This window comes from Callithrix jacchus, chromosome 22 (assembly GCF_049354715.1).
Source record: "Callithrix jacchus isolate 240 chromosome 22, calJac240_pri, whole genome shotgun sequence".
NCBI classification, from domain to species: domain Eukaryota; kingdom Metazoa; phylum Chordata; class Mammalia; order Primates; family Cebidae; genus Callithrix; species Callithrix jacchus.
In genome coordinates, this window is record NC_133523.1 from 50,662,456 (window position 1) to 50,683,752 (window position 21,297).

Consider the following 21,297-nt stretch of genomic DNA (forward strand, 5'->3'; position numbering starts at 1 on the left):
AAGAAAACTTTTTGAGGTGAACTGTAATTACCCTTTTAAAATTTCCCCTGAAACAGCTTTTCAGTCCTCCTGAGTCAAGTAAAACCAATGGTTGAAGCTACCTGGTAAGCCTGTTATGTTTCCAGCTGGATGGAGTCCATCTGCATACAGCAAGCATAAATGAAGTGGGCATTCCATTAAAAACAAAAAGAAAAAGAGGAAACCACTCTGCACCTTGTCCATCACTCACAAATTGTCAGTACTTTATCCTATGGATGAAGGAAATACTTAGCTACAGTTCAGCTTTTGCCCTATATTTATCTGAGGAACCAAGAAGTTCTGCTCCCTTCAGAATGTTTGAGCAGTGACCTGGAGCCACCAGTGTGAGGTCAGTCCTTGCTGTGGAAATGGAGTTCCTTCACGGAACCAAGCTGACCAATGGGGAGACTTCAGTGTAAGTGGGCAGTGCTTGCAGATGCAGGCATGGATGACACCAGGTCCCTGCCTGCAGTGTGCAGATTAGTGAGGAGGCAGAAAGAACTCAATTACAGTCAGCCCTCTGCATGCATAGTTCCCCATTGGTGATTTCCACCAACTTCACTTGGAAGATGGTCAAGAAAAAAGGGCCAGGAATGATGGTGCACACCTGTAATCCTGACACTTTAGGACGTCAAGGTTGGAAGATTACTTGAGGCCAGGAGTTCAATACCAGCCTGGCCAACATAGCAGAAGTCTATCTCTACTAAAAATACAAAAATTAGCTGGGCATGGTGGTGCATAGCTGTATTTCCACTTACTTGGGAGTCTGAGGCATGAGAATCACTTGAACCCAAGAGGTGGAGGTTACTGTGAGCTGAGATCGCACCACTGCACTCCAGTCTGGGTGACACAGTGAGAATATGTCTTAAAAAAAAAAAAAAAAGGCCAGGTGCAGTGGCTCATGCCTATAATTCCAGCACTTTGGGAGGCCAAGGCGGGTGAATCACTTGAGGTAAGGATTTTGAGACCAGCCTGGCCAACATGGTAAAACCCTGTCTCTACTAAAAATATAAAAATTAGCCAGGTGTGGTGGCACGCACCTGTGGTCCCAGCTACTCAGGAGGCTGATGCAGAAGAATTGCTTGAACCCAGGAAGCAGGGGTTGCAGTGAACTGAGATCGCACCACTGCACTCTACTCTGGGTGAAAAACAGAGACACTGTCTCAAAAAAAAAGAAAAGAAAAGAAAATGTTCAGAGAAAAAGTTCATTTGTGATGACGTATATTTTCTTTTGTTATTAAGCATTTCCTAAAAAATACAGTATAACTTATTTACAGAGCATTTACACTGCATTAGGCATTGTAAGTAATCCAAAGATATTTAAAGTGTGATGGAAGATGTATATAATTTATATGCAAATACAACATGTATCAGGAACTTGAGCATCTGTGGATTCTGGTATCCATGGGAGGTCCTGGAACCCAGCCCCCATGGATATGAGGGATGACTGTAAAACACCAACAGGATGGGCACACTGCCTGTTATCTCAGCATGTTTGGAGGATGAGATGGGAGGATCAGCTTGAACTCCGGAATTCGATGCTGCAGTGAGCCGTGATCATGCCACTGCCCTACAGCCTAGGCAACATGAAATAGGCAAAAAGAAATAGGCTGTCGACTGGACAGGTCACTCATGCCTGTAATTCCAGTGCTTTGGGAGGCCGAGATGGGAGGAAGGCTTGAGCCCAGGAGTTTGAGACCAGCCTGAGTGACATGGTGAAACTCTGTCTCTACAAAAAAATATTTTATTTTATTATTTATTTGTTTATTTTGAGATGGAGTTGTCCTCTGTCGCCCAGGCTAAAGTACAGTGGCATGATCTTGGCTTACTGCAGCCTCTGCCTCCTGAGTTCCAGCGATTCTCCTGCCTCGGTCTCCTGGGTAGCTCAAATACAGGCACATGCCACCTGCCTGCTAGGATTATAGGTGTGAGTCACTGTGCCTGGCCTTCTAAAAAAATTTTATCCAAAAATTCACTGGACGTAGTGGCATGTACCTGTAGTCACAGCTCCTTGGGATCCAGGTGGGAGGATTGCTTGAGACCAGGAGTCCAAGGCTGTAGTGAGCTGTGATTGCACCATTGCACTCCAGCCTGGGTGACAGAGTGAGACCTTGTCTCTTAAAAAATAAATAAATAAGCCAGGTGCAGTGGCTCACACCTCTAATCCCAGCACTTTGGGAGGCTGAGGCAGGTGGATCACGAGGTCAAGAGATCGAGACCATCCTGGTCAACAAGGTGAAACCCCGTCTCTACTAAAAATACAAAAATTAGCTGGGCATGGTGGTGTGCACCTGTAGTCCCAGCTACTCAGGAGGCTGAGGCAGGAGAATTGCTTGAACCCAGGAGGCGGAGGTTGCAGTGAGCCGAGATCGCGCCATTGCACTCCAGTCTGGGTAACAACAGCGAAACTCCATCTCAAACAAAAAAAATAAAAATAAATAAATAAATGGACATAATTGATTAATATACATTTTTTTATATATTAGGCAGCTCATGTCAGAAAATAGAATGCTGAGAATCTTCTAGTCTAGTGGCTTCTCTACCCACCTGTGTGTTGGTTTTCTATTTCTGCCTAGCAAACTATCACAAGCCTAGCAGTCTAAGTCACACCCATTTATTAGTTCACATTTTCTGCAGTCCTTGATTCCCTACTAAAATCAAGGTGTTGCCAGGCGCTTTGGGAAACTGAGGCAGGCCGATCACCTGAGGTCAGGAGTCTGAAATCAGCCTAACCAACATGGAGAAACCTCGTCTCTACCAAAAATACAAAATTAGCCATCCCACCTACTCAGGAGGCTGTGGCAGGAGAATCACTTGAACTTGGGAGGCGGAGGCTGCGGTGAGCTGAGATAGCGCCATTGCACTCCAGCCTGGGAAACAAGAGCAAAACTCCATCTCAAAATAAATAAATAATAAAATCAAGGTGTTGGCTGAGACTATTGGTTGTTCCTCATTCAATTATTGTATGACTAGAGACATACACAGAGTATTTTGTTGTTCAAATAGGATTGTATAAATATCTGAGTAACTCTGTTAAGCTGCTGGTATAATTGGCTGAACGTGGAATGAGTTCACTGGCTTCTCTAGTTAGGTCTATTCTGGAGCCACAGCAGGTATAAAATTATGAAAGTATTTATTTATTTATGAGACAGAGTCTCGCTCAGTCGCCCAGCCTGGAGTGCAGTGGTACGTGATCTTGGTTCACTGCAAGCTTTGCCTCCCGAGCTCAAGCCTTCTCATGCCTCAGCCTCCCGAGCAGTTGGGACTACAGGCATGAGCCACCACATCCTCTAATTTTTGTATTTTTCATAGAGACAGGGTTTTGCCGTGTTGGCCAGACTGGTCTCAAAATCCTAACCTCAAGTGATCTGGCCACCTTGGCTTCCCAAAGTGCTGAGAATAGAGGTGTAAACCCCATTCCCAGTCTGTGCAAGTCTTTTTTTTTTTTTGAGATGAAGTGTCACCCAGGCTGGAGTGCAGTGGCCCAATCTTGGCTCACTGCAACCTCCGCCTCCCAGGTTCAAGTGGTTCTCCTGCCTTAGCCTCCCAAGTAGCTGTGATTATAGTCGCCCACCACCAGCCCAGCTAATTTTTGCATTTTTTGTACAGACAGGGTTTCACCACATTGGCCAGGCTGGTCTCAAACTCCTGACCTCAGGCGATCTGCCCGCCTCGGTCTCCCAAAGTGCTGGGATTACAGGCAGGAGCCACCAAGCCTGACAGTGAGTCTTTAGAACTGAGCAGATGCCCTGACCAGCTCCTCCATCCAGACCATTTCAGCTTTCATTTGTCATTTACTAAGAAATTTTACACCTCCTAGGAGATAAAAGTTAAATTGTAGATATTTGAGAGTAATGCAGATAATGCCTGTCCATATAAATCAAAATTGTGTCTGGTGGAATGCATTCATTAATGTCTTGCAGACATACAGAAACAAACTGGTCATATGGAAAATGACCAGTTTTCCCAGATTTGTGTCCATTTCTTTCTTTTTAATTTTCTTATAGAGGGAGGGTCTCATTCTGTCATCCAGGATGGGGGTAGTGGTGCAAATATGGCTCACTGCAGCCTCTAACTCCTGGCCTTAAGTGATCCTTTCATCTTAGCCTCCCAAAGTGCTGGGACCAAAGGTGTTAGCCACTGCACCTGGCCGTCGAGTCCATTTCTAAATTCATCTCAGCATTCCTCTAAAAAAGACTCCATGACCAAACTTTAGTCACATTTGTCTTCTAGACTAGGCCTTATTGCTATCCTTGGCCTACTGAGCTCATTTTTAGCAAGAAGCAAGCTAAAGCCAGTTTAGCAGAATCCTCCCTCCACCCTTAACATCCAGTTCAGCTCCTTTTCACCCATCCTTGGTAGATAACCATATTTCTTTTGGTAGTTTTCTGTCCTCTCCCTCATCCTGCCTGTGGACAAAAGCCCCCAGACATCCCCCCTGCATTCAGAGTTCAACCACTCCCCTTTTGCTATAGCCTTGAATAAAGTCTTCCTTGCCATGTCAGAGAAGTGTCTGGGTGCAATTTCTCTTTGACACCTCATCAGACCTTACGTGTGTGGAACTTGGGAGTTAATCTCAGAGCTGTTTGTAGTATCTTAACAGATTCAGTTTCTAAGTTGTTTACATAAGTATACACTACAAAAATACATTTTTGTACCTCCAGTCAGTTTGTGCATATCTCGAACGTGTCTGAAACGATAACTAATAATCTCACAAAATGTAACATAGAGGGTTCGAAAATTTAGAAATAATTTTTTTTTTTTTGAGACAGAGTCTTGTTCTGTCATCCAGGCTGCAGTGCAGTGGCACAATCTTGGCTCACTGCAACATCCGCCTCCCAGGTTCAAGCGGTTCTCCTGCCTCAGCCTCCCAAGTAGCTGGGATTACAGGCACGTACCACCATGCCCAGCTAAGTTTTTTGGCAATTTTTTATTTTATTTTATTTTTTAGTAGAGATGGGGTTTCAATATGTTGCCCAGGCTAGTCTTGAACTCCTGGCCGCAAGTGAGGGGCCCGTCTCAGCTTCCCAAAGTGCTGGGATTACAGGCATCAGCCACCACACCCGGCCTAAAACTTTTTTTGTAGAGACAGTGTCTTGTTACGTTGCTCAGGCTGGTCTCAAATGCCTGGGCTCAAGCGACCTTCCTGTCTGGCCTCCCAAAGTGCTGATATTACAGATGTGAGCCCTCATGCCTAGTCCTACCATGCTTACCTCTGATTAAACTCGTTCCCGGATGCTGCTAAGATTTCTGTCTTATCTATGGTTCCTTGCATGTGAGCAGGGGCTGTCCACAAATCCTTAAGCACTTGCCCTACACCTCCCACTGGAGCACGTGTACACTCTTCCTGCAGGGGGTGAGCCAGAAGCCTCAGCCTATTTCCACATAAATAATGAAGAAGAAAGTAACTAGAAATACAACCATAGTAGTTATGATTCATATGCGATCTTAGTTATTCATAGGTGATTCTAATTCTTTTACTAATGCCTCTAAGGTCAGAAGTGTGAACCTGGGGTGACACTGTGAAAGAAATTACCTTCGGCCGGGCGTGGTGGCTCACGCCTGTAATCCAAGCACTTTGGAGGCCAAGGCAGGCAGATTACCTGAGGTCAGGAGTTCAAGATCAGCCTGACCAACATGATGAAACCCCGTCTTTAAAATAAAGTTTAAAAAAAATGGCCCTCAGGCAAGCCCTCTGTCACGCCCATTTAAGGGCTACTGGAGAGTGCCTTGGCTGTGCGGCAGCACCAGTGCTGGGAAAGTGCCCGCTGTTTAGCCAGCTAGGGAAGGAGACTTCCAAAATGGCCAAGACATCTCCTTCCTCAGGGGAGTTAGGAGAAAACTCCACTCCTTCAAGCGCGTGCGGTAGGCCTGACACTGTCAGGTAGACCTGCAGACATCCAGGGGCTTAAATGTCTCTATGTGATGCTGTGCTTCAGCTGTCACATTCTGCGTCCACTCTCATGCTCTACTTCTGTACCTGGTTCCTTTTTTCTTTTTTGAGACAGAGTTTTGCTCTTGTTACCCAGGCTGGAGTGCAATGGCGCGATCTTGGCTCACCGCAACCTCTGCCTCCTGGGTTCAGGCAATTCTCCTGCCTCAGCCTCCTTCCTTTTTTCTTAGAAGAGACAATCAGTAAAAGCAATATAAATCGCTGGGCGCAGTGGTTCACGCCTGTAATCCCAGCACTTTGGGAGGCCGAGGCAGGTGGATCACGAGAAGAGATCGAGACCATCCTGGTCAACATGGTGAAATCCCGTCTCTACTAAAAATACAAAAAATTAGCTGGGCACGGTGGTGCGTGCCTGTAATCCCAGCTACTCAGGAGGCTGAGGCAGGAGAATTGCCTGAACCCAGGAGGTGGAGGTTGCGGTGAGCCGAGATCATGCCATTGCACTCCAGTCTTGGAAACAAGAGTGACACTCCGTCTCAAAAAAAAAAATAATAATAATAATAATAATAACATAAATCTTAATGTCTTTGTTCTCATCAAGTATGGAAAACTGCCGTCGCATTATGCTCCTTACCTCATCTCGCCTATTAGAAATTCCTGAGCCCCTACCTGTATGACACGTGATGTACTTGAACCTGTCACTGCCACACCCTATCTACCCTGCCTCCAGTCACCGACCACTAATGCCACGCTCTACCTAACCTGCCCCCAGCTTTGTGCTCAGTAAGAGCCAGAGCATCCAGGCATTCAGGGGCACTGCTGGACTCTGCACTTTTGTCGGCAGTGGACGCCTGGGCCCAAACTCTTTTTTCTCTATCTCTGTGTCTTGTGTCTTTTATTTCTACAGTTTCTGGTCTCCACACAGCAGACAGGGGCTCACAGGAAATCTGTAGGGCTGGACCCTACATCTTCCTACAGTGTAGAAGCCCTGGTCCTGGGATCCACCATCTTATCTTGCCACCACCTGAGACATGGCTTCTGTTCATAAATCCCTGCTAAATGTTTCTTTCTGAGAAACTGGATTTGTCAGGTTTCCTCAGACTCTGGGGGTAGGTTTGCACAGACCAGCTCACCTTGGAAAAGGGTGCAACACGGGAACCAGCCGAGCCCTGGTCCCGCATATCCAAAGCACAGAGTGGGTAACTGAGGAGCTTCCTCAGCTGATGCCGCAGCATCACCTGGACGAGGAACTGTGGCCCTCAGCCTGACCCTCAAGATTTATTCAGAGGGATTATTTCCACTGTTTCTCCTTCTGCAGTCCTATGTGGCCAGTCACAAATGTTCCCAGCCATTAACAGTGCTTGACTATTATCGAAACCTAGGTGCTTGTCTGGTGCAGTGGCTCATGCCTGTAACCCCTACACTTTGGAAGGCTGAGATGGGAGGGTCACTTGAGCCCAGGAGATTGATGCTGCAGTGAGTGTCACTGCACTCTAGCTCAGCTGCAGAGACCATGTCTCAACATTTTTTTAGATTAAAAAAAACCCTCAGTGCTCAGGTTACCCCATTGAGGCTCTAATACCCAAATGATAGATACCTGAAGGGGGCCCAGTGGCCACTTCTCTGTGGTGGTTCTGGCCAACACATTTAATTCAATATCTATGCTAGTCAGTCACAGCCTCAGCTTGCCTTTACCTTTGAAGGAATCCAGTGTACACTTATCTGGTTGGTATGGGTTATTTAAATGGCCCAGTCCACACCCATAATTTGTGCCACCAGGTCCTGGGCCCAGTTCCCTTTAAGGCTTATGGATGTGGGCTTTGCACATATGGTATTCTGCTATTGAGCCTCAAGGAGGCAGTCAGAGAGGACTTCCTCATACATACACTCTGTCTCCAGGAACAGGGGTTGAGCCATGGGCCTCCAGAATCCACAGCCAGGAAACCTTGGTGGAATTCTTGGGGCACAGTCTGTTTCTTTTCTTTCTTTTTTTTTTGCCATCCTTAATTTCTTCATTCATAAACTTTGCTTAAAGACTAAAATTCCCAATTCCTCATAAAAATATATCCTTGCCCTCAGCCCCAGTAGCCACTGGCAAAGACTGGTATTTCCCAATGGATAAGAGAGCCTCCCTTATCTTTGGGTGCATGTGGTCATCCACACACTTGGTCATACGAAGCTCCTTACTCCCAGCATCTATTGAATCTTTGGCTTTGTCGTTGCAATGCGTGGCACACCTGGCCAGGTGGTCCTGGAACTTCTCCAATTCACTGACCAAAGCCTGAGCTTGCACCAGAGGTGCATGGCAGCGCTCCATGCACTGGTGCACCTGCTACATGGAGGCCTGGCTGTCCTCTCAACCGCTGGTGCTGCACCAGAGCATAAGACCCTGCATCTTCTGAATGTTCACTCTCTCCACTCTTCACCATGGAGTCCACCACGAACTGCACCTGCAGCTTCTGCAGCTCTGCCATGGAAACCCCACATTGCGCCATACTGTGTGGCACAGGCATCCACGTGGAATCAGCACATGGGCCCGCCTCCGCACCGCCCTTTTCTTCTTTTTTTGGGAGACAAGAGCCTTGCTCTGTTGCCCAGGCTGGAGTGCGGTGGCTCACTGTAACCTCTGCTTCCCAGGTTCAAGCTTTTCTCCTGCTTCAGCCTCACGAGCAGCTGGGACTACAGGTACAAGTCACCACACCCGGCTAATTTTTGTATTTTCAGTAGAGACGGGGTTTTGCCACGTTGAGCAGTGAACTCCTGATCTCAAGTGATCGGCCTGCCTTGACATCCCAAGATGCTGCGATTACAGGCATGAGCCACCATGCCCAGCCTACAGTCTGGTTTCCTAATGGCCACTAAGTCCCTGTCACATGTAAACATCAGCTTTCACAGTTCAGACCCCTCAGACACATCCTCGGTCTCAACATCTTCTAGGCTCTTCATGTTCTGGCAACACCACCAGTTGCCCTTCTACCAAGGCACTTGTGAGTCCCCACTCTCCCTGGGGCCCCACCAGCAGGTAAGGGATGAGCTTATCGGGCTACACAGAGACAGGCCTCTGATGCCCTTGGAATAGACCTGGGACCAGAGGCATCGACCACCCCTGAATACCCTCCCAGGCCCTCTGCACTGAGTGCAACCATGAATGGCACCCAGAAGGCCTCTGACCCTGAGGCTGCTGTCAATATTAGCTGCCTACCAGCCCTTGACAGAAAGTGAGGCTCTGCCTCAGCACCCAGATTCCCCTCCTGAGTGAAGAATCCCTCCCAGTAGCAGCTCGGCTCAGCTAAGGAACCTCCCTGCTCATATGGAAACAGCCTCTTCTGGCACAGGTTAATCCTGACAAGGTGCAGAAGGCTGTGCCTTCCCCAGATCAGGGAACACCCTGCACAGGGCCCGGGAGACCTTGGCAATGGTGCCTCTGCTGCCTCTACCTCTGGCAAAACAGGGAGTCCCTTGGAATTAATTATGAATTTATAATTCATTAAAGTTAAGAGTTTTTCATTTTTATGACAAGAGCATATGTGAGATTCAGGCTTCTCCACCCTGATCAACAACTTTTGCTGCTTATGTTTCTCTTTTGTTGTGGTGTGGTTTTCTTTGTTTATCCTACGTGAGTTCTGCTGAGCTTTTTTTTTTTTGAGACAGTCTCACTGTGTTGACGAGGCGGGGGTGCAGTGGCACGATCTCGGCTCACTGGAATCTCCGCCTCCTTGGTTTAAGCGATTCTCATGCCTCAGCCTCCTGAGTAGCTGGGATTAAAGGCATGCGCCACCACACTCAGCTAATTTTTGTATTTTTAGTAGAGATGGGGTTTCACCATGTTGGCCAGGCTGGTCTTGAACTCTTGGGTTCAAGTGATCTGCCTGCCTCGGCCTCCCAAAGTGCTGGGATTATAGGCACGAGCCACTGCACCCAGCCTCTGCTGAGCTTTTGAATCTGCAGGTTGGAGTGTCTTATCACTTCCCTCCTCAAGCTCTGCCCCTCCCCCATCTAAACACAACCCTGTGCCTGGACAACTACACCAGCCGCATGGTCTTCCTGCCCGTACAGTTGCTTCCACCAGCCTGTCTGCACAGCAGGCAGGGCATTTTCTATCCCTCCTGGTTGACGCTGTTCAGTGGCTCCTGGCGCCACGGAATGTCCCGATCCAGCTTAACCTCCGTGCATGTTTGAGGCAGCTCCACAGACCCAGCGAGGAGTCAGTCTCCTGAAATGGATTCTGGCCACACCCGGAACCAGGGTTCTGAGCCAACCTCTGCCAGACAGAAAACAAAACTGAGCTTAGGTAAGGCATAGTGGGAGGAAGACCATCACAGCAGGAAAAACTTTCCAAACCATAAGATTTGCAAGCGCCTGGGGTCAGGCAGAAAGGTATCCGAGGAGTAAACAAGACTAGGAAGGCGGGATTGTGGGGCAGAAGGCGCCTGACTCAGCTGACTGTAGAGTGGGCTGCTGTAGTCCAACCTAGGTGGTGACCTAGGTGGTGAGTCAAAGATTAGAGGCCTGTGATGGGGGAGAAGTGTAACAAGCCTGGTCGAGTCAAAGTCAGTAGGCATCTTGTCCTGACTGATCACTATGGACCCAGTCTAGCTAATTTGTCATTTATGGAACAACAACCAGAAATTTGAAGAGTCTGTGTCTGGCCTTATTCTAGGTAAGAAAAAGGTTGGGGCGGTCCCTGTGAGTCTTATCTGTCATCGGGGAGGTGGCACTTTGCAGTAAGATATTCTCCAACATAAAATTTGGGTTACTTCCTAATTGCTGGTTTTCCAGCAACTGGGGGGAAAGTCCAATAGTCTCCTCTCTCACATCTCCTTTTAGTCCTGAAGCCCTGTGAGGGGATCCTGGGGCGACTCCTCTCAGCCACATGCAGCTTGGACTAACACATCCTCCTCCGGCAGGGTCACGATAGCTTGAGGCCAGGTTTGGGTCTCCAGCAGCCTTGCCTGGGCCCTGCCCAAGGTGGACCCAAAATAACTCTAAGCCTAGCTGGCTTTCCTTCCCTGTGTAGAGTAACTCTGTCAAGACCGATGGTCAAACCACAGCCTGTACAAGATGTCTGCTCCCATGATGACAAGAGTCTCCAAAGCACTGGCTGAAAATAGAGATTTATGGCTCCGTGGAACTGGGTTGGGGCCAGGGATCTGTGTTTTTAAGAAGCCCCAGGGTGATGTTTAGGATGAGTTTGGGAAGCATGGACAAGCTTGGTGACTTCTGGCTAAAAAACCTGAACAGCTTCCTTGCAATTCAGTCCCCAGTTCTCCACAAGGACCCTCCCTCTTGCAGCTCAAATCTCTCTCCAGACTCCTCCTCACCCCCAGAGACCCTGCCCTGAGTGCTGTCCTATCCCCCTGCAGAGGAGCCTTGTCCCTGTGACATCACAAGGCAGGGTTGGTACCAGGGCAGGCAGAGCAGCTTCTTCAGAGGCCGCCAGGATGTCCCTAGCTCCATGGCCCATGGATTCTGTGCTGCTGGGGACCTCAGACCCACCCTCGTTCCCTTCCCTCTCTCCTCTGTCCAACAAGCTCATTCTCTGAATTTGACTTTCTCTGATTTACTTCACTGAATTGACTGACAACCTGATTCCTACCCTATTTGACTGTCTGCCTACAATGGCAAAGTCCTTCTCCCTGGGGCCCATCTCACAACCTCAGTGAAAACTGGCATACACAGAAAGCCTTGTAACAGAACAGCCACAGCAGCCAAGAACAGCAAACAAGCTAATGTCAATCAACGGGTGAACAGAATCACTAATTGGCTCATTCGCATAATGAAATGCTACTCAGTAAAACAAGAATAGTAAAGCAATACATGCAACACTTTGCTACAACATGGATGAGACTGAAAAAATACGTGGGAGCAAAGGAAGCCAGGATCCACATATAAAAGGCAGCATATGGATAGAATATTGTGATTCTGTGTAGATGAAACTCTTTAAAATAGTTTTAAAGACAGCAGACAGCTGGTTTCCCAGAGCTAAGACTGAAACTGCCTTCACAGGATGACAGTGGGAGAAATCTGACATGGCTGATTCTTCCGTCTTTCTAGCCTCACAGGTTGGTGGTCTTTGCTCATTCCTGGGCATGGACCAAGCTAACTCTGGGAGAATTTTAGTTTATAGTTTAAATAATAGTCCTTCCCCCAAACTAAACTGTTCTTATAAAACTAATGAAAGGACATCAAATGAGGAGGATGAGTGGGGCCTGAATTCTACTTAATTACCAGTCATTATTCCAGAGGTGGTAAGATTTGAAACTTCCTCTATTACTAATGTAGAACCTAAGATGGGCCTTTTGAGATGTCTTTCCAGGTTTTCACATTTCTGAAAACTGGATGGCCCCACCCGGACATGCCAACTAGTCCTGTGGCCCCCTATCCAGGAACTGACTCAGCACAAGAAAGCAGCTTTGATTCCCTGTAATTTCATCTCCAACCCAACCAGTCAGCATGCCCTCTACTCTAGCTCCCTGCCCATCAAGCTATCTTTGGAACCATCTTTGAAGAACCCCTAGGTTCTGAGCTTTCAGGGAGACTGAGCAATAACTCCATCTCCTGCACAGTGTGGCCAGGCTCATGTCAATTAACCTTTCCTGCAGTGCCTCAGTCTCGGTGAGTTGATTTTGTTTGCACAGTGGGCAGGAAGAATCCACTGGGCAGTTACCGGAGCGTGAGGATGAACTGCCGAGACATGAGGGAATATTCTGCAGAGGAAGAAATGTTCTGTTTTGACTGTAGTGATGATTACAAGGGAATACACATTTTTTTAAAACTCATCAAACTGTAGCCTTAAAATTATAACCTTAAATACCAGTGGTGTTTAAAGCCTGGATGAGACCACTAAGAAAGTGCAAAAAAATAAGAAATGAGTATCCTGACATTAAGAAATAAGAGGCCGGGTGCAGTGGCTCATGGCTGTAATCCCAGCACTTTGGGAGGTCAAGATGGGCAGATTACTGGAAGTCAAAAGTTCGAGACCATCCTGGCCAACATGGTGAAACTCCAGCTCTACTAAAAATACAAAAATTAGCTAGGTGTGGTGGTGGGTGCCTAATCCCAGCAATTTGGGAGGCTGAGGCAGGAGAATTGCTTGAACCTGGGAGGTGGAGATTGGAGTGTGTCAAGATCACACCAGTGCATTCCAGCCTGGATGACAGAGCGAGGCATCATTTCAAATAAATAAATAAAGTGTGGTGGCTCACACTTGTAATCCCAGCACATTGGAAGGCTGAGGCGGGTGGATTACCTGAGGTCAGGAGTTCAAGACCAGCCTGACCAACATGGAGAAACCCCGTCTCTACTAACAATACAAAATTAGCCGGGCGTGGTGGCGCGCACCTGTAATCCCATCTACTTGGGAGGCTGAGGCAGGAGAATCACTTGAACCTGGGAGGCGGAGGTTGCAGTGAGCCAAGATTGCGCCACTGAACTCCAGCCAGGGTGACAGAGTGAGGCATTGTTTTAAAAATAAATAAATAGCCGGGGGCGGTGGCTCACGCCTGTAATCCCAGCACTTTGGGAGGCCGAGGCGGATGGATCACGAGGTCAACAGATCGAGACCATCTCGGTCAACATGGTGAAACCCCGTCTCTACTAAAAATACGAAAAATTAGCTGGGCGCGGTGGCACGTGCCTGTAATCCCAGCTACTCAGGAGGCTGAGGCAGGAGAATTGCCTGAACCCAGGAGGCGGAGGTTGCGGTGAGCCGAGATGGTGCCATTGCACTCCAGCCTGGGTAACAAGAGCGAAACTCCATCTCAAAAAAATTAAAAAAATAAAAAATAAAAATAAATAAATAAATAAATAAAAAGGAAGAAGGGAGGGGAGGAGGAAAAAGCAAAGGGGCCCTGACATGAAGGCCAAAGAGGCAGAAAGAAAACTGAGAGGCATCCTGAAAGCCCAGTGAACATGCTTCTAAGGGGAAGTAATCCACTGGCTACGATGTTTCTAAGAGGGAAAGTGATCCACTGGCTACGATGTTTCTAAGAAGAAGTGATCCACTGGCTACGATGTTTCTAAGGGGAAGTGATCCACTGGCTACGATGCCACCGGCAACATCAAGGAAGAAGAAAAGTGCGATTCAACTTCTGCATCGAGCAGTGCGGTCACGTGGTAGGAAGATCAGTTTGAAGTGGGCCCAAGGAAGAATGGAAAGGGAGAAGAGAAGGCAACAACAGACAAGTCAAAACATTTTGCTGACATGAAGCAGAGAAATGATACAGGAGCTAGGTGCAGTATTGAGTTTTGTTTTGGAAGCACGTCTGCATGTTGACAGGAATCATCTAGCATATTGAGAAAAACTGATGATACACAAAACAGGGAGACTTGTTGGGGCAATGCCCTGAAGCACTGGAGGGGGACAGGCTTGGTATATAGGCCCAGCCACTCATAAAAAAAAAAAATGGAATTGGCCTGGCGCGGTGGCTCACGCCTGTAGTCCCAGAAATTTTGGGAGGTCGAGGTGGGTGGATCACGAGGTCAAGAGATCGAGACCATCGTGGTCAACATGGTGAAACCCCGTCTCTACTAAAAATACAAAAAATTAGCTGGGCACAGTGGCGCGTGCCTGTAATCCCAGCTACTCGGGAGGCTGAGGCAGGAGAATTAACTGAACCCAGGAGGCGGAGATTGCAGTGAGCCGAGGTCATGCCATTGCACTCCAGCCTGGGTAACAAGAGCGAAACTCCATCTCAAAAAAAAAAAAGGAATTGCAGTAGGGGGTAGGGAAGGCAGAGGGATGTTATGAAGGCCTCCACTGACTGCTTCTACTTTCTCAGGGAAACAGAAACCAAAATCATCTGCTGAGATTTGGCAAGAAGGAATATTCAGGCAGGAGATTATTGAAACCTAGGTATTAAATAGTCAACTAGCTCAGGAAGGAATGCTTGAAACAGTCTAGTGGAGGGGCTTGTCACGTGTGGAATGGTTTTAGGGATAACAATGGAAGTGACTGGCTGGGGAAGGGGGCAGAGCAAAACTATCAGGAGAGAAAAGGCTGAAGTTTAACAGTGAAGTAAGGACATCAGAAAATCAACTTCATGGGGCTGGGCGCAGTGGCTCAAGCCTCTAATCCCAGCACTTTGGGAGGCCAAGGCGGGTGGATCACAAGGTCAAGAGATCGAGACCATCCTGGTCAACATGGTGAAACCCCGTCTCTACTAAAAACACAAAAAATTAGCTGGGCATGGTGGCGTGTGCCTATAATCCCAGCTACTCGGGAGGCTGAGGTAGAGGTTGCGGTGAGCCGAGATTGCACCATTGCACTCACGCCTGGGTAATGAGCAAAACTCCGTCTCAAAAAAAAAAAAAAAAAAAAAGAAAATCAACGTCATGGACATTGGAATCAGAAGTATCATGACAGGGACAGTTTTAGATGCAGTGAGGCCAGAGCTGAAATCTTTGAGATACACCAATGGTAACCTGCTGGTAGATGACTGCAGCTAGGAGAAGCAGTGGTGATCACCTAGAGACCTGAGTCAGTGCTCATTTTGAGAGAAGAGACAGAGAACAGTCTGAAAGCAGTGAATAAGAAAAGTGGGGCCAGGCATGGTGGCTCACACCTGTAATCCTAGCACTTTGGGAGGCCAAGTCGGGCAGATGGCTTGAGCACAGGAGTCTGAGACCCTGCCTCTAAAAAATTACAAAAATTAGGCCAGGGGTGGTGGCTCACACCTGTAATCCCAGCACTTTGGGAGGCCGAGTTGGGCAAATCACAAGGTGAGGAGTTCGAGACCATCATGACCAACATGGTGAAACCTTATCTCTACTAAAAATACAAAAATTAGCTGGGCATGGTGGCGCACACCTGAAGTCCTGCCTCGGGAGGCTGAGGAAGGAGAATCACTTGAACCAGGGAGTCAGAGATTGTAGTGAACCAAAATAGTGCCACTGCAGTCCAGCCTGGCGACAGAACAAGACTCCCTCTCAAACAAAACAAAACAAAACAAAAACAAAAACTAGCCAGGCATAGTGGTGAGTCCCAGCTACTCAAGAGGCTGCGGTGGGAAGATCACTTGAGCCCACGAGGCACAGGTTGCAGTGAGCCAAAATCGTCGCGCCACTACACTGCAGCCTGGGCAACAGAGTGAGACTCTGTCTCAAAAAAAAAAAAAAAAAAAAGTGGGAAGGAAAAGCAGTCACCCTTAGAAGGGAGGCACCGTGCATAGGGGAGACCCACAGCCGGAAGGTGAAGGGGGACTCCTGATGGCTGAAAGAAAGTGGCCCCTAGGCTTCCGCGTTGGGAGGAATGGAAGATGGACTCAAAAAGGGCAATGAACTAAGTCATGTATGAGGGTGCTAGAGGGGACCTGGGAGTCCTGGACATTAGGGAACACTGAAATCAATCTTGATACTTTAGTGTCAAGGCTGTGTGTAACAGGTCGGAGAAGGGAATACTTCCAGGAAGAAGCAGAAGTCAGGGGCTTTCTTTTGACTCATGATGTGACTGAGCCACAGGGCCTTTGCACAAATCATGTAAACAAATCCATCAATAACTAATATGCCCCTGCCACCTTTACCAGGTGACCACGAATGCATCAGGCCCTGAATCAAATGTTACACACCTAAGTCAGCCCAAGCTAGAAGCATCAGAGGGTGAAAACAGCCTCCCCATGGCATCAGTAGGCCATCATTTCTCAAGCACTGGAGAGCCATGGACCCTTTGACAATTAGATGAATCTTATGAATCCCAGATTTCCACTCGATACCCTTGAAGCCTATCCAGAAAGGATCCTTGGCCCCCAGTTAGAGCCCTGCTTTAGTGAAAGTACAAGAAGTATTTATGAACTAGAGAGAAGTCGCTCAAGTCTTCTGATCCATCATGCCACTTTTCCCCTGTGAACACCGAAACTTCCTTACTCTAGGTGAACTGGCTAGCTCTCTTCCCTTCTGAATCCTGCTCCTTCAAGTAAGCTTTTCATCTGAAGAAGATTACAAAAAAAAAAAACAACAACACTGAATTCAAGGTAAACCTTAGGAAATGGTGCTCTCAAGTGCAGTGGCATCTGGTTATGTAAAAGAACAAACACCCTTGCCCTAGCTCTCTTCCCTTCTGAATCCTGCTCCTTCACGTAAGCTTTTTATCTGCAGATTACAAAACAACAACAACACTGAATTCAAGGTAAACTTTAGGAAATGGTGCTCTAAAGTGCAGTGGTATCCAGTTATGTAAAAGAACAAACACTCTTGCCCCCTCTGCTCCATAAGTGGCATTCTAAATCCACCAAGGGACTTGCCCAGTCCTCCAGCAAGTCCTCCAGGCCCTGCTGCCCTGTAATCCTTGGGGTTGTAGGCAGCAGAATTCTAGGCTTCTGGGACTCAGGTCCCAGAAAATGCAGTGATTCTGAATGTCCAAACAGACTTCATATTCCAAAGGGATATTAGCTCTCATGTTAATATAAATCCTTCAAGACAGAGGAACCAGGTAACTTTATTTCTCATTGTTATAATTTTCTTTTTATTATCAAATCTTCACTATAGAAACACTAAAGAAACTGGGGGGAAAATCATTGGATAAGCTGGTTATTCTAGTTAGCAAAAAAAAAAAAAAATCATTGAAGAGGCAGCATAAAATGGTGGCTGAAAACAAGAACTCTGGAGCCAAACAATGTCAGCTCTGCTCTTACTAGTTGTGGCCTTTGGGTAGGGTTCTCAACATCTCTGCTTTAGTTTAGCCATTTGTACAACTGGGATAACAGTACCTATCTCATGGAGTTAGGGGATGAAACAAGTTAACACTTGGAAAGCATTCAAAACAAAGCCCAGCTACATAACTGCTACATGTATTTGCAAAACCTCTTTAAAATCTCAAATTAACTGGGTAAATTTTTCCATGGATCTTTCAGGTCCTTGTCCATATAGATTTTTTTAGATCTGCTACAGTAAATATGTACATACAGTTCTGTACCCTTTTTATTCCTTCATGTTAGTATATTGATGTAGTGTTCACAATTATAATTTATAGTGATTGCCTAAAACAAATTACAAACTAATTGCCCAACAATGCAGTGACGGGTAACAATGGATGCTGATACACTGGGCTAAGGATCACGTTCTGTCCAGCAACCTCAGTCTAACACTCCTGGGCATAACTTTTCTACCATTAGTCATCTCATTCATTAATTTTCTCTAAGGAGGTTAATCAACAGTAAATACCCCATTCAGTACTATTGTTTTTCTTACATTCAGATTTAGTATTTCATATTCTACTCCTTAAAGGGCATCTAAACCCTCCCCTCATCACGACAAAATCTGTATTTCTACAATTATGCACAAAATGTTATTGTAAAGTTTTCCATCCAATACTCCAGCTTGATGCAAAACAGTGTGTTTCCAGTCAAAAACTTTTCTCTGCATAAGGTTTTTCCCTTAGCAATTCACACCAATCTATAAGTAGGTGACAGCTCTTGCTAAAAGATGCCTCATTCCCCACAGTCATGGTCCTCAAGTATGAATTATTGGTGGACCATAAGGGGAGTTTAGAGTTTTCTTCATTGTAATTATCTGATTTTGAATAAGGGCTATATAACTGCTGAAAGCTTTTCCCTATTCTTTTCCTTCATGGGGTTTCTTCTAAGATGATATTTTCTAGTAAATAATGCGGGAGAAGCCTTACTGAACTCTTAATGAAAAATGTCCCCTCTTGATTACGCTTATAGGGTTTTCCTCAATGTGTTGTCAAATGTACAATAAATGAAAAACTCTCACAAATTCAATTCGGTTTCTCTTCACTGTGATTTCTCTGGTGCTGAAGTAGGGCTGAGTGACCACTAAAGGCTTTTCCACATTCACTGCATATAAAGCGTTTCTCTCCACTATGCATTCTCTGATGAATAATAAGGGAAGAATTCTTACAGAATGCTTTCTCACAATGATTACATTTGTAGGGCTTTTCTCCAGTATGGTTTCTTAGGTGTACAATAAGGGACGAACTCTCATTAAATGCTTTCCCACATTCATTACACCTGTATGGTTTCTCTCCAGTATGAGTTCTCCGGTGTGCAATGAGGTGAGAACTACAGTTAAAGGATCTTTCACACTGATTACATTTATAGGGTTTCTCACCAGTATGAATTCTCCGATGAGCAACAAGGTGACAGCTCTGACTGAAGGATTTTCCACATTTATTGCATTCATAGGGTTTTTCTCCAGTATGAGTCCTTTGATGTCTAACAAGGTGAGCCATCTGGCTACAGGATTTTCCACATTTATTACATTCATAGGGCTTAATTCCAGAATGAATTATCTCATGTTTAGTGAGGGCTGAGCGTTCTCTGAATGCTTTGCCACATTCCTGACAATTATAGGGTTTCTCTCCCGTGTGAGTTCTCTGATGGGCAATAAGATGGGAGCTCCAGCTGAAGGATTTTCCACATTCAGTACATTTATATGGTTTTGCTCCGGAATGAGTTCTTTCATGTTTACTAAGGGCTGAGTAGTCTCTAAAAGCTTTTTCACATTCATCACATTTAAAGGGTTTCTCTCCAGTATGCATTCTCATATGGGCAATAAGATGGGAGCTCCAGCTGAATGATTTCCCACATTCAGTACATTCAAAAGGTTTCTCTCCTGTATGAGTCCTCTGATGTCCAATAAGATGAGAGTTCCAGTTGAAAGATTTCCCACACTCATTACAAACAAACGGTTTTTCTCCTGTATGAATTCTCTTATGTACAATAAGATGAGAATTCCAGCTGAAGGCTTTTCCACATTTATTACATTCATAGGGTTTTATTCCAGTGTGAGTCCGTTCATGTTTAGTAAGGGCTGAGCGATTCCTAAAAACTTTTCCACATTTATCACATTCATAGGGTTTTTCTCCAGTATGAGATTTCTTATGTTGAATAAGGTAAGAGCTCCAGATGAAAGATGTACCACATTCATTGTAGTCATAGGGTTTCTCTGCAGTGTAAGTGCTTGTATGTTGAAGGAATGAGTCATACCCAAAGACTTTCTCCCATTCATTGTATTTATATGCTTTCTCTACAGTACCAATTTTTTGATGTTCCATAAAGGATGAGAAATAAAATATATTCTCATATTCTTTGTAATTATACTGGTTTTCTCCTACATGAAGCCTTGGGTGTTCATTAAATGATGGGCTCTGGTTAAAGATTTGATGGCATTCCTTATATTCGTAGAGTTTTTCTCCTGTGTGAATTCCTTTATGATCACCAAAATGTATTATATGATTGAAAGATTTAACAGCATCAGTACATTTGAAAAGATTATCTCCAGTTTGTATTCTTGCAGGGTAAACAGGATGAATGGACTGGTAAGCAGTTTGGTCGTAATCAGTATTTTCACAGGTAACCTTATCTGCATACATTATGGCTGAGTTACATCTCCAACTTTCGGCATGCGTATCAGGCTTATAGAAATGTTCTATCTGAGAAACCCTCTGCGATGGAACAAAGTTGAAGTTCTGGCTATACCCTGCCCCAAATTCACAGAATTCAGAGCTTCTCTGGGATAGTACTTGCTTTTGCATGAAGACCATCTGCCTCATAGCCATACTCTGGTTCATGTGATACATTTCTAATTGGTCTTTACATCCCAAAACTTCTAACCTGGAGAACCAAGGATCATCCCATATGTATCTTTCCAACTTCATGCCATGGGATTGTTCTTCCTCAAAAATGCTCTGTGCTGGGATCAATGCTTTACTTTCAAGATTTCTCATCCATTCTGAAATAGGCAGGAAAAAAAAAAAGCTATGAGAGCATAGAGAAAGACATTAGAAGAAAGTGGGAACAGTGAGATTTACGGTCTGTATTATCAATAAGACAAGTATAAATTTGTTTTCAAGTCCAGACTTAGAACTCAGAGAAAGATCATAATAGGGAAAACAATAGTGAAAAGTGAACAACAGTCAACCAGAATACAAAGTGTGTACTGAAAACTAATGAAACCATTTAAAAGTACTTTCCTCTCATTAGGAGCATGCACTAAAAAAAAAAAAAAAAAAAAAAGAAGAAGAAAAGTACTTTCCATGAAAAGGAAGACAGGGATAAGAATGTGTAAGAAAGAGTAACTCTGCAGGCCTGATGTGCTCAAACTTTTCAAAGGTGGTCTGTTTCCCGACTGGCCCTTGGGCAACTCCTGGGAATTAAGATCTTGGAATGTTCTAACTAGTAAGAGTGTTTCGCATGCTCAAGTTATTGAAGCACACTGTACCAATTTCTTTAGATATCTGTGCAAACAATGTCATTCATAGTGATCACCTGCTTTCCCTCTGGGTGGTCTGGAGTTTCAGCGACTGCAGTGAGTCAGGCAGGCACTACATGCCTGTATGAGCAACCTCTCAACAAACACACTGGACTCCCAGACTCAGGCACATTTCCTAGTAGACATTTCACATGTGTTGTCACAACTCCTTGCTGGAA

The 21,297-nt window shown here is 45.8% G+C and overlaps 2 protein-coding genes and 1 pseudogene across 4 annotated transcripts in view; all 3 read right to left on the reverse strand.

The window, feature by feature from the left end:
* The window catches only part of C22H19orf18 (chromosome 22 C19orf18 homolog), a 26,403-nt gene extending 8,262 nt beyond the window's left edge, over window positions 1–18,141 (reverse strand). The window contains exon 1 of the mRNA XM_035283970.3: window positions 102–18,141. Within this exon, the coding sequence (XP_035139861.1) occupies window positions 102–222 (121 nt within the window). The 5' untranslated portion in view covers window positions 223–18,141. The remainder of the gene's footprint in view (window positions 1–101) is intronic.
* Window positions 1,223–18,141, reverse strand: LOC128930565 (protein FAM136A pseudogene; annotated as a pseudogene). Its single transcript, XR_013531162.1, has one exon. The product of XR_013531162.1 is annotated as a protein FAM136A pseudogene (transcript).
* The window catches only part of ZNF606 (zinc finger protein 606), a 27,728-nt gene continuing 23,772 nt past the window's right edge, over window positions 17,342–21,297 (reverse strand). For both annotated transcript variants that reach the window (XM_008988813.5, XM_078361017.1), the window contains one exon: window positions 17,342–20,599. In XM_008988813.5, coding sequence (XP_008987061.1) covers window positions 18,624–20,599 — 1,976 coding nt within the window. In that variant the 3' untranslated portion in view covers window positions 17,342–18,623. The remainder of the gene's footprint in view (window positions 20,600–21,297) is intronic.